Source organism: Sturnira hondurensis, unplaced genomic scaffold, assembly GCF_014824575.4.
Source record: "Sturnira hondurensis isolate 20B ecotype Veracruz unplaced genomic scaffold, ASM1482457v3 Scaffold0018728, whole genome shotgun sequence".
In the NCBI taxonomy this organism is placed as follows: Eukaryota; Metazoa; Chordata; class Mammalia; order Chiroptera; family Phyllostomidae; genus Sturnira; species Sturnira hondurensis.
Window position 1 is genome coordinate 8,660,799 of NW_028091359.1, and position 14,465 is coordinate 8,675,263.

General features: G+C 50.9%; 1 protein-coding gene across 1 annotated transcript; it reads right to left on the minus strand.

The window, feature by feature from the left end:
• Positions 1-11,998: 11,998 nt before the first annotated feature.
• Positions 11,999-13,677, minus strand: LOC119003575 (regulator of G-protein signaling 9-like). Its single transcript, XM_037070028.1, has 3 exons — positions 13,672-13,677; positions 12,829-13,334; positions 11,999-12,439 (listed from the first exon to the last, which is right to left on the minus strand). The coding sequence occupies exons 1-3, from the start codon at positions 13,675-13,677 to the stop codon at positions 12,304-12,306; spliced, it is 648 nt and encodes a 215-aa protein (XP_036925923.1). The 3' UTR covers positions 11,999-12,303.
• Positions 13,678-14,465: the final 788 nt, after the last annotated feature.

Sequence of the window (14,465 nt, forward strand, 5' to 3'; positions counted from 1 at the left end):
TCTGCTGATAAACAATTGATTCACCCTGCATACTCCCTACCTGCGCCCTCTCCCCAGGCTGGAACATCTTTCTCTTACCTGTTGTGCATGCTGACTGCACAGGGCTCCCAGGTACGCCGCTGTCCTGGAGAACCACCTGGGAAGTGCCTAGAATGTTAGCTATCCCTGAGGGCAGCATACAGCCAATGGCAGACTGACAGGGGGTACAAAGGCCAGCCCCCTGACCTCAAGGTGGGACCACCAGTGGTGCCACTCACCTCCTTCCTCCCCTTGGGATTGGGCTGAGACCAGACTTCACCTGAGCCCTGTCTTTGCTAGACTTCATCCTCTACCTTCCTTCACTTCCTCAAAGGCTTTTTTCCTAAGAGCCTCCCTCAGTAAACAAATCACTTGCAGGAGAATCCCTCCTATCAAATCCCTCCTAGGACGTGATCCCAACAGCAGTGTTGGGAGTGGGCAGGTGGGAGGTTTTAGGTGCTTGTTTATGCCACATGGCTCTTTAAAACTTCCCAACCACAGAGTTTGGTAGGACCAGGGTGGGGGTGGGTGCTGGTGGAATGGCATTCTCAACCCCTCAACCCCAGAACAGCCCTGCTCCAAATGGTTTCATCTCCCCAGACACGTGCACAGGGTGCCCTCAGCCAGGGAAGCCAGCAGAGTCTCAGAGGTGTAGTAGGAGCAGATAAGCCACGAAGTGACACACAAGCCACCAAAGACATGCAGGCTGTGTTGGAGAGGGAGATGCGCAGTTTTGCTGTCATTCACAAAGACGGGCCAGGGGAGCTGGATAAGAGAACCAGAACCAGGGACCAGGAGTGGTGAGCGGGATGGGCAGGCGGGAGAAGAAAACAAGGGTGGTTGAGACAATGTTCAGAACGGGGCCAAGGGGAAAGATGAACAGTTTGACCCAGTTCATGTGTATCCATTTAACAAGGATGCTTGCATAATAGTAAAAATAATAATGCACCACCTGGTACTGCCTTTGGGTTGACAAGCCACTTTAATTCTCTTCTTTCTCTCTCTCTCTCTCTGCATGTGTGTGTGTGTGTGTGTGTGTGTGTGTGTATGTCTCTCTCTCTCTCTCTCTCTCTCTCTCTCTCGATGACTGAAGTACCCACTCTGTGCGGCCTTCTGCTCAATCCACACTGGTAATAGTGACAAGACTTTGATGTCCTCCTCATTCAACAGAATGTTGTTTAGTTCAAAGTGAAGAACAGAAGCGATTCTTTGCTTTTAAATTATTAGCTCCCTAAGTCTTCTGTAATGATATAGTTTGACTGAAGTGTGCAGTTTATTAACTACATAAAGACGACATTATCAGAGTGGAGAAAGGGCGCTGAGAGTTTTGCCTTTCAGCCTAGCAGCAGGGTCCTGGAGACTTTGATCTCAATCAATGCTAAATGTCTTTGTGAGATAGAGAGACAGCTGAAATTATCTTTGGCATGGCGGCAGCATCAATTATTCAGGCCCTTTTCCTTATGAATTAAAGTGTTCTTCAACTTCTACCCCACTTGTGGGCCTGGGTGTGTGTTTTTTTCCTTTTATTGTGTTTTTCCAGTTATTCCAGGAAAGGCACTTGGAATAAATCTCCAAGCCTACGCTCATCATACTCCAGCTGACCTTTGAAAATCTACATCCACTCTTTCTCCCCCTCCTCCTTCCTGATTGCTCTCCCCACCCTCCCTCCCAGCCCTGGTCTTCTCGGAGGTGACCCCAAGGACTATTCAGAGAAAAGTGGGCCATTGTTTCTACTTGGCTTCGTGCCAGGGTGGTCAGCAGAGGCCAGTGAAGGAGTCCCTTGACAAGAAGCGCTGGTCTGAAATCCGATGAAACAGAGGCGTCCGCGGGCTGTCCGAAAGCCTCCGGACTGACCTCCGCTGCTCTCTGCGCCTCCCCAGGAAACGCTCCGCTATCCCCCGGCCCTTGTGATCCAGAGCCAGTCCTCCTGGACACGCCCACTTTCCAGGGCGGTGATTTTCAAACTGCAGACCGAGACCCGTGCGTGGGTCATCAAACCAGTCTCACGGATCACGTCCAGCAGAATAGGATAGAAAAGGAAATATCGGAATGCATTTGGTAGATGAGTATTCTTTCTGGACAGTTTCGTTTCAGGTATGAGTGCACTGAGCCGCCGTATATTTTCAGCACACCCTTGCCCCCAAAGAGACCCTGAGACAAGGCGTTGGGGGCAAGCGGCTTATCTAAGGGATAATTCCAAAAAGCGCTGTGAGGTAGTGGGGTACAGGAGACAGGAAGGGAGGAGAAAACCAAAGGAGAGTGGGTTACAGACTGGGTTGCAACTATGGGTCCCTGCAGTTCAGTCCCTCCGGGGACATTCTGANCGGACTGACCTCCGCTGCTCTCTGCGCCTCCCCAGGAAACGCTCCGCTATCCCCGGGCCGGTGTGATCGAGAGCCAGTCCTCCTGGACACGCCCACTTTCCAGGGCGGTGATTTTCAAACTGCAGACCGAGACCCGTGAGTGGGTCATCAAACCAGTCTCACGGATCACGTCCAGCAGAATAGGATAGAAAAGAAAATATCGGAATGCATTTGGTAGATGAGTATTCTTTCTTGACAGTTTCGTTTCAGGTATGAGTGCACTGAGCCGCCGTATATTTTCAGCACACCCTTGCCCCCAAAGAGACCCTGAGACAAGGCGTTGGGGGCAAGCGGCTTATCTAAGGGATAATTCCAAAAAGCGCTGTGAGGTAGTGGGGTACAGGAGACAGGAAGGGAGGAGAAAACCAAAGGAGAGTGGGTTACAGACTGGGTTGCAACTATGGGTCCCTGCAGTTCAGTCCCTCCGGGGACATTCTGAGAGACTCCATGGAACAGACCTCAGCGCTGTCCCTCCAACCATGAGAGATTCGGAAGGTCAGCCCACAAATGCCCATCCTCCCTCGGCCAGGGTCTCACCTGGCATTAGCGCTCTGGTACTTACAGGATGCCCCGCCTGTGGTCGCAGTGGAGGTGGTGGGCGCTGCCAAGAGAAGGAACAGGATGTAGACAGAGGGGTTAAAGAACATGCACTTTTTAAATCGTAATACACACGGGAGGTGGAACCAGCACTCACACATTCTGCTGAGGGTAGCCTCCCGAGAGGTAAATGATCAGCAGGAAGCAAGGGCCTTAAAACTTCCCCCCACGTGACCAAGCACCCGAGTTTTAGGAACTTTTCGTAAGATGCACCTAGAAAAGTGAAAAATTAGGAATACCCCATCTAGCCAACAAAGACAGGATTAAATAAATTATGTTATATCTCTACAATTGAATACAATCCCATTATTTACAATGATGTTGAATATTTAATGGTAGGGGAAAGTTTTCACGACCAAGTAGGTGGGGGAGGGAAGCAGGCATTAAACTGGATGAGGGGTGTATGGGAACTCTTTCTATTGTGTTGGAAACTTGTCTATAAATCTAAAGCTATTCTCAAATTTAAAAAAAAGTTTATCTAAACATCTCAAAAGGCAAGTATTTACAGTACTATCATATTTCTGTTTGCCACACTCACCTGGGAGAACATACCTGAAGGGAACACAGTGGTTATCTCTCCGTGGGGGAGTTAGGGAGCTTTTATCTCCTAATTTTTACTTATCTCTATTTTCTATTTTTCTACAATGAATATGTATTGCTTTTGTCATAAAAATAGAATTTATCTTAAATCATCTTAAATGTATCCTAAATATTCTTTAAGACAGGCTTAGCAAAGAGAGAAAGAAGAAAGACCAGAGGCTAGAGCAAAATAGTGTCAAGGAATGACTTAATGTCTTATTTCCATCCGTGTTCTGGTTATAAAATAATACATCCTGATTATGTAGAAAATCTGAACGTTATACAAGTGTATAAAGCCCATAATCACACAAACTCCGGCTTCTCGGAAGCCACCCTTGCGGCGCAGGTGTGCCGGCTCTGTACTGCAGCTCCGGGAGCGGCTCCACCTGGAGTGCGGCACCTCCTCTGGCCTCAGTGCCTTGCAGCTGCCCCAGCAGGAGGTCTGCCCTCAAGTTACCGGAGCCGTTTTGCTCAACCTTCAGACTGGGGGAAGCGGCAGGGCAGATTATCCGAGAAGGAGAACAGGACTCTATGCAGTATGACTGAGTTCCCCTGCTTGGAGCTCCCCTCCGAGATACTGAGATCACATCCCTGGTGCGCCCCATCCCCTTCCCTGACCCGCTTCCCCCACTCCTTGACTGGGCTCTGCTGGAAGCACTGTCCTAATCAGTCACTTGCACTGGAATCCTCATCTCAGGGTCTGCTTTTAGGAGACCCTCCTACAGTGTTGCTGTTGATGGTCTAACATATCTTCTTTCATTTTTTTTTACTGCATGCACAACAAATGTTGCATGACTCTAACACCCAGCACTTTGTGAAATAGTTGGCCCTGCACTTCCCAGAGGTCAGTGCTGAGAGAGCCGTGATTGGCCCCATGACTCATGGCATCCATGGGATTGGAGACCAATTCTGGCAGGGGAGAAGGTATCTTCTGGCATTGAATGCAGAGGAAAATCTATCCTGTGGATTCAAGAAAACCACCCTCAAAAACTTCCTGCAATGACCCTAGAAGCAAATTCTGTAAGCCAAAGGCAGAGAGCCAAAGTAATGTGGCTGAGGGGAAGAATTCTCTGATGCTCTGGATTTTATTCAATATAATCCAAAGATTAAGTTCAGCGTGTAATTGGGAATCGCCCAAGAAAAGGCCAACAGGGACAAGGTGGGTAATATAAATAAGGCAACACATCAGAAAAGTTACTGAATTTGGATTATTGCCTCTTATCTAACCTTCTTACTAAATTCTCAGTTAATTTAAATAATTTTAGGTGGCTCTTTTGAGCTTTTCATACTTACACTCCTATTAGCTACAGATAATATTTTTATCCTCCTTTTCCAATTCCTGTCTCAACTCTTGCTGCATTATGAAAGAAACAATAAAATTATAGAGATGACAATTAAAAATAGTTATAATAAATATAAAACATGGCATTGGTATACAGACAGCAGAAAGATCTAATAAAATTTTTGAGAAAGTATTATGAATGCAACAAATAAACTTGAGGGAAATGTACTTAAATGAACTTCGTATCTACTGGATGTGTTGACATTTATGTATGTGTCTGTCTTTCTAAGGAGACCATCCATTTTTTTGAGGAAGGAGACCCTTTATTATATATCTAGTGTTCGATCGATGTTTATGGCACTGAATGAATGAACTTATGCCCCGGATAATAAATTTCCTTGAAAGTGTATATTCTTTTACATCTGTTCCCCAAACACTTCTCTCTCTCTCTCTCTCTCTCTTTCTCTCTCTGTCTCTCCCCGCTTTCCCCCTGCCCCCACCTTACTTTGTTATGTTCCCGGCCAAACACTGTTGTTTTTTTTAATCCTTGAGCCTCCCTCTCTTGTATTCAAACGGTTACAACAGGGTAACTGCCTGTCGATTTCGCTGCCTACACACCTCTCAGATCTCTGGGTTCCTTTCCTTCTTCATCGCCACCTCCTTCGTTCAACTAACCCATTTTCCACATGGCTAATACAGAGAAATTGTAACCATATAAATTATATTATGTCCCTTCTGATCGAAATCCTGTGATGGCTCTCCATTGTCGCCAAAGACAGATCTCGTATTTAGAAGGCACTCGTTACCTGGCTTTCCCTGCTAGTTCCATCCCTGTCTTCCCCCACCCGCCACACACTGGTGTCTGGCCATATGGATATCTTGAAGCATCCTAAAAATATCAGAAGAGCTAAGGATCAAAAGCGCTGATTATGAGTTATTTAATTATTAATTAACAAAATGTGAACACATATGACTAGTAAATAAACTCCCTTCCTTAATTCCTTCTAAACCTGGAATACGCGGGCAGAATGAAATAATAAAAAGGTCTTCAGTGGTACAAAGTTTAGGAACCACTGAGATGCACATAAAACATGTATGATCATAAATACATATGAGGGAAGGAAAAATAATATTACTTGTATACCCTGATCACACACGATGGGTATAGGAGGTAGAGAGAAAAGTGGAAGAAAAAGTAGTTTAAGGATAAAGCATATATTTTTTAAAGATTTTATTTATTTATCTTTAGAGAGGAAGGGAAGGAGAGAAGGAGAGAAATATCAATGTATGGTTGCCTCTCATGTGTCCCCTGCTGGGAACTGGCCTGCAACCCAGGCATGTGCCCTGACTGGGAATCGAACCTCGATCGTGAGGTTCACAGGCCCGCGCTCAATCCACTGAGCTACACCAGCCAGGGCTGGATAAAGCATGTTTTTGCGCCTACAACACAGGAGTAATATTACCAGGGGATTTCAACTCTGTCTTGGAAAGAAAGGTTCTTAGAGAACTCTAATGGCACCAATGGGGTGATTCTTCTCCCTTCTGAAACTCCATTCTCTGGGTCCCATTCTACTTCATATCATCGTAATGAGTTGAAAATCACCAAAAATGTGACTTATGAGGTCAAATGTGTAGTCAGCCTATAGGGAGGATGTACAGAAGGACACATATTAAGACATGTAAGTCAGGAGTGGGGCAGAGGCACTTCCCTATCAAAACTCTTGTGATAGAGAACGCCCACCCGCCCCGGAGCCCTCAACGGAGACTCAGACCCTCAAACCGCTGGTGGGCCCTCCTCACTGCTGGGCAGCGCTCTGTATCCTCTGGCCCTTGTCACGCTCCTCCATACCCTGCTTTTCTGCCTTTGCCCTCTGACACCCTGCTCTGTCCCTCAGTGCCTTCATCTGCTCCCAGGCCTTCACTATTGTGATTGTGCCTGTGAGGGTGTCCACAGAAGCTATGTCGCCTGTCCTGTCTCCTCTCCCAGGGACACATTCTGCTTTTTCCAGCCCTGCATCATGAGTTCAGCTCCCCCGAGCCACTCCCTGCTCCTGATCTCCAGTCCCACCACAAGGGTGCCATCTTTAACAGCCTCCCTGCGGCCACCCTAGTCCCCTTCCCTCTTGGGTCCTCCGAAGGCTTCACAAACTCACTGTTGCTTCACTTCTTAAACCCTGCGCCCAGATTTATTTCCTGAAGTCTGGCTTTGACAAGCTATTATTGTCAGGCTGAAAACCCTCCACGGCTCCCTGTTAGCTACCAAATTAAGTCTGTTACCCTGGGCTCAGCTCTAGGGTCTACCTGGTCGGGACATTGTTTCCTGTTATCCCTTTAACAAACTGGACTCCTCATGGTTCCCGGATACATCCCCTCTCCTTCCTGTCTGTTCTCTATCTCCGTCCGAGGTCCTTGTGGTTTGCTCTAACCGAAATGCTCCCTGTGTCCTCTCCGTCACGTGAGGTTCCATCGAAACTCATCTACGAAACCCCAATGGCACTAATGGGGTGATTCTTCTCCCTTCTGAAACTCCATTCTCTGGGTCCCATTCTACTTCGTATCACCTTACTGCGTGTTTTCGAGCCCTGAAAACTTGGAGAGTCCTTGAGGGCAGAAGCCCTGTGAGACACTCTTGCGTCCCTGCACCAACCTCGGAGTCGGTCCTCCTAACCGGTGTCGAAAGAATCCTATTGTTAACGTGGCTGAGACTTGCTGGGCCAGGCCAGGTCTGTCGATCAACCACTCCCTTCCATGGCTCTGCTACAAAAGCCGCCTGCGCTTTCCTCTCAGGTCCAGCAGAGCACCCCTCATTGCAGACCCACCTGGTGGCTCCCTCTTCAGACCCAGGTCTCTTGCCCTGAGGGTATCTAGCCAACTCCCCCAGATTAAAATCTCAGTCTCAGGGCCCAGACAACTTCTGAGGGCCTCCTTCTCTGTCTTCCTGTCCTCAACTTCCCACCTCTGGGGCAATCCCCAGGCCTAGGAACAAAGCCAAAGCTTGACCCCAGGGCAGTGTCCCCTCAGAACCAGCTCAAGAGCAAAAGAAACCCTGACTTCCCCGAGATGAAAGCTCTGTGCAGCCGGACCACCAATGGCCTCATGCCATGCTGCTATGGCAACGTGAATTTTAAGCAGGCATCAGCAGATCCTGCCTCTTCTGTTTCCACAACCCGGGAGCCAACCTGTCCAGGGTAGGACACCCCACAATGAGGACTTGGGATGTGCCTGAGAGACCTGAGTCATTTTTGGGGGTCCCCCTGTAGCTGACATCCTGAGGCCTGATCATGGGAAAGGAAGGATGGCTCACACTATGTTTCCAGAGGTAGAATGCATTTCCGGGGGAGACATGGGGGTGCCCATAGCCTCACTGAGGCTGATTCCAATGAGGAGGCTGCAAGCAGCTCCTCACCTCTCTCCCCTCCAGGGCCCAGGCTCTTCTCCATATTTTGCACAAAGACGACTGACATAGTACCCAATCTCAGGGTTGTCACCATCTCCTGAGGGGATAAATCACAAACACAAGTTTTGTACTGTATTGTATTGTATGGTATTGTTTTGTATTGTTTTGTATTGTTCTGTTTTGTATTGTTTTGTATTGTACTGCACTGTACTATATTGTCATGTAGCTGCAGTCATAGACAAGATGCCCGCACTTCCTATTAAGCTCTACACTGGGACCCCTGCGGCTGGTGGCACCGGACGCCCAAAGCCCCAGCAAAGCTGGGATGCCCCACAGGACACAGGGAGGGAGGCACACACCCGCAGTCTCCATGACCGTCCCCACTGCCCTGTCCTCCTAGGCTTAGGACTGCGCAAAGGGACAGGAGCTCTGGCATACCTGGCCTCTCGCCCTGCTCCAGAAGAATGTGCTTGGCTCCACGTGGTCTCACCGCGGACCAAGCGCTAGCACGGGCAGTGCACTGTTGTCGCTCTCAGTTCTGGGTGTGCCCTCAGACCCTCGTGTTGGCAGGAACCTACATGTGTGTGGACTTCCAGCCAGGCCACGTGGCATGGTGGCTTCGTCTTTAAAATGTGCACATTTTTCACCCCAGCGACCCCCTCTTTGTTGTTTCTTCCTGGGGAGGTACTCGTGGTGCACGGAGGAGAACACACCAGGATGCTCCATACAAGACTGTTTTGGTGAAAAACGGGGAACTGTTTGGTATTCAAACCATGATACCAGCACAACGTATTAGTTTTCCGTGGCTGCTGTAACAATGCGCCACAAAGTAAGTGGCTTAAAACAGACATTTGTTCTCTCACAGTGCTAGAGGCCAAACGTCTGAGATACAAGTGGCAGCCCCTCGACCAGCTTCGAGGGCTCTGGGGCTGTCCCTCCTGCTGCCACCAAGTCTTCCCCATCCCCCCAACTCAGGGAAGAGCCTACCTCCAAGTTCCCCCCTCCTTCTCCTCCAACACAGGTCTCGAGTTTTTAAGGGGAAATCCCAGCCTCCTCCCTTTGGGGATCCATGAGCCTCGGACTCCCTCTTCTGGTGAAGTGTGGGGAGGAGACTGTGCCCAGAGCAGAGGGCTGGGTCTCTGAGGCCAAGGGGAACAGATGTCCCACGTCCCCTCACTGTCCCCAGTTCACCTTCTGGGCACTCAGGGACCTTGGAGTATTTGGCCATTACAGACTCCGTAAAAGTCCTTCTTCTCTTTCCTAACAAATGAGCAAGGGACACTGCGTCTCCTCTCAGGTTCAATGAATTCACAGCCTCCAGGAACCTCCAAGGGTCCCACACGCACAAACACACACACACAGGGCAAAGAGACAACCACTTTAGGACTCCTGGAGAAATTGTTCTGCTCGTAGATGTTCAACAGAAGGAAAGTAAGCACATTCCTGAAATTTTGACAAATGTGTTGGGACATTCAAACAGGGTGCTTTCTGTCTCCACGTCTGCTGTGCTCCTACAGGCTGAAAAATACAGCCGTAGGCACCAAGCACTTGTCGGGATTCAAATGAGGTGCTTAACACATGGGCCAGGGCAGCCTAAGCTGTAAAAAATACAAAATACAAATCCTAGTCCTCTCTCTCCAGAGCTTCTGACATGATTGGCCTGGGTGTGTGTCCTGGGCACTGGGAGCTTTCAAGGTTCCCCAGAGGAGTCTACTGTCCAGACGAGATGAAGAATCATCATACCAGTGACTAGGAGATGAGTGGAGAAAGAAGATAAAAAATCTGCCCTGGCTTTCCTCCCTTCCCTGGGCTCCCCTTGCCCTGGATGCGTCTTGCCTTTGGACAATCAGGTAACAGGCAGCAACTCTGTTGTGTTTGAACTTCCTTCCTTCTGGGGTCTCTTTATCACTAAACTTCGGCCTGGACCTTAGTTATTCCAACCAGTGAATCTTGCAGGTTTGGGTCATTGGTACATGAAATCCATGGGGGCTTGTTTTCTCTTTAAGATTCATGGGGCTTAGGAGTGGTGCCCCATAACACTAGTATGCAAGTTCAGGGTTGAAACTCTCATTTCCGGACACAATGGCTGCTGGAAGACCGAGGGTGTGGATGGCTGCACCTTCAAAACCATTTTAGACCAGTTGTGTAAATAAAGGCATGGAATTAATTGGCCCACTTACCTTCCAAGAAAGACCCTGGCCTATTTTCCTTACTCTCTTGGAGAGAGGTTCTTGAGCCCTAGATCAGTGACTCTCATGAGCTCGTTGGCGTGGATTATGTAGAATCAGAAATGTAGGGCTCTTTCCGTGTGGGGAGCCTGCTTTCCTGCGGGGTCAGTGGGTCCAGGTCTTGGCCTTGCACCTGCCCACCACGCGTCTTCAGCAGAACGCCGAGAGACGACTCAGCGGCCCCCGTATTTGTGGGCCGAGGAAGGTAAGTTGTCAGAGGCTAAAATCAAATGTAGGGCTCTTGCCTACTAACTGGACTTGGAGAAAGCTGAGTATTAAAGCTTTCGTTAACCCTGAGGAGGAGGCATGACGAATGGTCAGGCAAACCGATTGAATTTTTTTTTTAGGATGACTTTCCACGCATCTTTTAAGAAATGTTTTACTCACCGTGTAACCTGTGATCCCCACCCACTGTTCGACCTAAATATGATCCCAGCAGGACCCTTCAGGGCAAAGCTTCCAGGCTTGGGGCTGAAACAAATGACAAGGGACGTGTGCCCAGCATCACAGGGCGTGGCCCATGATTCAGTTCCGGGTTCCTCAGCAGTGGCACCGATACCCGACCAGGTACTCTTCTGTTGCGGAGGGATAAAGGCCCTGTCCTGGGCACTGTAGGAGGTTTAGCAGCATCCCTGGCCTCTCCCCACCAGATGCCAGTAGCTTCCCCAGCCAGTCTTGACAACCAAAACTGGCTCCAGACACACTGCTCCATGTCCCCTGGGGGCAGACCTGTCCCTGCTTGAGAACCACTGCTGTAGATGAATTCTGGGAAGCAAGGAGTCACAGCTGCATCCCTGGGGCCTCGCACAGTGCCTGCCACATAGTAGGGGCTCAGTAAAGACTTACTGAGTGAATAGCTGGAGGAGAGTTTGGAGTGGCGCACCAAGGCACAAACCTGCAGAGGTGCCTGCTGGGTTGGGACAGTAGTCATGGCAGTGTGTGCTCAGGTCTCCTGCTGCAGGGCCACTGGCCCCGTGGCCCCCAGCATGTCTATGCCAGGGCCAGGCTTCCCACAGGTGCTCCCAGCCAATGACCTCGCCTGGTCGGGGGTACTCGTGTAGAACGATTCCCACAAGACACAGGACCCCTCCACCAGCGACTTTGGCTGAGGCACACCCCAACAGCCTAGCCAAAACTTCCTCTCCCTGCCCGCTCCCCCTTCTCCAGAGGTCAGCCCAGCACCACGGCCCGAGGGCCCTGGCCCCGCTCCAGCTCTTACTCCCCACTGTTTTTCGCAGGTGTTTCCCCAGCAATCCTTTGCCCACATCACCCCACCTTGGCATCTGCTCCTCGGTGGGTCTAAACAACACTCCTGGCATTCTAGAAGGGTGCCTTTCCCCAGCCCCCTCCCTGGGTGATGCCACACCCTAGGGTGTCCCTCTGGAGAGCACTGTTGTACAAGGCATCAGGCACGAACCAATTTAGGCAGGAGTCAAGTTCTTTGTCAAAAAAAAAAAAAAAACCCGAACAAAGAAGATATGAGTTTAACTTATTAATAATAGCTCATAAATAACTAAGAAAACCAGACACGCACTAATATTTCAATCCAAGAGACTCTTAGAATTTACCCTTTTATCGGTTTTAAGGCAGCAAGTAAAGTCATCTGATCCACATGCTTTTCTTCTGCCCAGAGAAGAGAAGGTCAGGGGTCAGGGAGGGAGTTGGCCCCCAGGAGTCCAGACGAAGCATTCGTCCTCCAAATCTACCCCATCTTGGCTCTCGGCCCCCAAGTATGACCTTAACGCACTTCGGTTTGAGAGCGTGTCCTGTGGCCCAGACCAGCAGAGTCTCCCAGGAGCACCTGCCCAGTGCAAGGGCCCCGGCTCAGCCAGCTTTCCCCTAGGCCAGGCTCTCCCAGGGGCAGATGACCTCCTTCCGGATGGCCCGGTCACCCGATTCTCCTGTCCCCGTGTCCTCTGAGTCCATCAGGCAGGTTCCATTCTCCATACGCACATCCATTTTGATCTGGAAAAAGCTTCAGAGGAAACCAAGTGTGGGGGTACAGGGGGAATGCAGAGTGGGAAGAATTAATAGACGTGCACACCCACAGACATAAGGGTGCATGTACACACTCACATGCACAAACACGAGTGCACATGCACATGCATGCATATGTCCACAAGTGAGCACATAAGCGTGCATGTGTGTGTCCACAGACACGTGTACATACACACATGACCATGCCCACAGACAGGCATGCACATGCACACACTCACGTGCACAAATGTGTGTGCATGCATAGACCCACAGACGCATGAGCACATAAGGGTGCCTGTCCACAGACACAAATGCATATATATGTGTATGAACATGCCCATGAACATATGTGCACACTTGCACAGTGCAATTCCTTCTGGTTCTTACTTTGTCACCCTCCTGGATTTGAGCCGTGGCAGCTGCTGACCCACATCCCCTAGGGGCTGCACTTTCCCGTGGGACACAGCGGGGCACTTGGGCGAGAGCCTGGCAAAGATGGGAGAGGCTAGACAGCCTCGTCTCAGAAAACTGCTGAAGGACAGAGCTGTGCGGGCCTTGGGAGGGGCCAGGGGCAGCAGCTGGGGCCCAGGGCAGTCGGCAGAGGACTCGCTGGTGTCAGCAGTGGAGGGTCCTTGGCGGGCACTGGATCCACAGGCCTCCCCCTTCTGCTCAGAGCCCAAGGAGCTCTCCAAGCCCACCCTAATGGGTGAGGGGCAGATGGTGTTGCTGGGTCTCCGGATGAAACGGCCTGGCGAGGGGAAGGGCTTCCTAGGGGAGCGGCAGGAGGGGGAGAAGGGGCTGGAAGGAGAGGGGGGCACGCAGGTCCCCGTGTACACAGCCAGGTGGGGGCTGGGAGCGGTGTGCTGGCCTGGCTGCAGGGAAGAGAGAGAGAGCTCAGAGTGAGACGGGCGACTGACTGGTCAGTCAGCCCGGGGCCGCCCTCTGCTGACTTGGCCCCTGCCGTGCCCAAAGAACAGGGCATGGCTATCCCCTCAGATGTCCGAAAGGGTGCCCAAAGCCACCTGTGACAATGCCACTCGGAGGCCTGCTGTCAAAGGGCCTGCCTGTCCCCAAGCCCTGGCCATGGTCCCCAGAATTTGGCACTTGCATTCCAGGGCATAGACTGGACTTCCTCCAGCCTGAGGAGCTGGGGTGTGGCCAGGCTGAATTCCCAATCTCCCCTCTCCAATCCCAGACCCAGGTGAGCCATGTTTAGGGCCTGCCTCTTGCCGTCATCCCTCCTCTATTCTTGGTTCCTAGCCTGAGGACTGGAGGCATTTAGAACATTTTTAATAGGGTGACAGAGATGGCAGAAGAAGCCCCAGCTCGTGCCTGGCTGACTCTTCCACGCCTGAGACCACCCACCTTGACCTGAACCCACACCTGTGTCCACACCGACCAGAACTGGGGGCTGGCCAGACCCAGCTCTTCCCCGTGCCTCTCGTGAGCAGAGCAGGGTGACTGGGAAGAAAGACTGGATGTGGAACTTGGACAAGCCAGGAGAAGGAAGTGGAAATATGGGGCAATGAGGTTACTCATCGGAGGAGGAGCGTCTCAGCCTCCCGGGCCACCGTGGCCTCTGGGTTCTGGAGCTCTGGGGTAGGAGGGCTGGGGCAGGCACGTTTGCAGCCCGAGGAGCCAAAGAGAGCTCAGGCTGAGCAGGAAAGTGAAAATTGGAATTTTCAGGGATGTTCTCTGCTGTCACCCCTCTTCCCTTCCCAGAGTGCGCAGGCCCACTGGCTGGAGCTCACTGGTCCTGCCCTGAAGGCCTCTTGTGGCCAAGTGCCACACCAAAGCCCAGAGTGAACAGGCCTAAGGACATGCTGGCCCTGGCGGGGAGAGGGGACCCCCTGGGACAGTTGGACCAACACTGCCTCCAAGAGAAAACTGGCAATGATTTCAGTGAAGAATACAACACACCACAGCCACCCCGAGGTCCTGCCTAGAGGGACCTGCCTGCCCCACCGGGACCAGGCACTGTGAGCCCCAAGAGGTAGCTGCCTGCTTCTGTGGCCTGTGGCCTG

Bases quoted from the DNA above. Each gene is read 5' to 3' on its own strand.
- LOC119003575 (XM_037070028.1), bottom strand. The intron at 12,440-12,828 runs GTAAGAACCAGA...TTTCCTCTGAAG, and splicing joins AAATCCAGGAGGGTGACAAA to CTTTTTCCAGATCAAAATGG.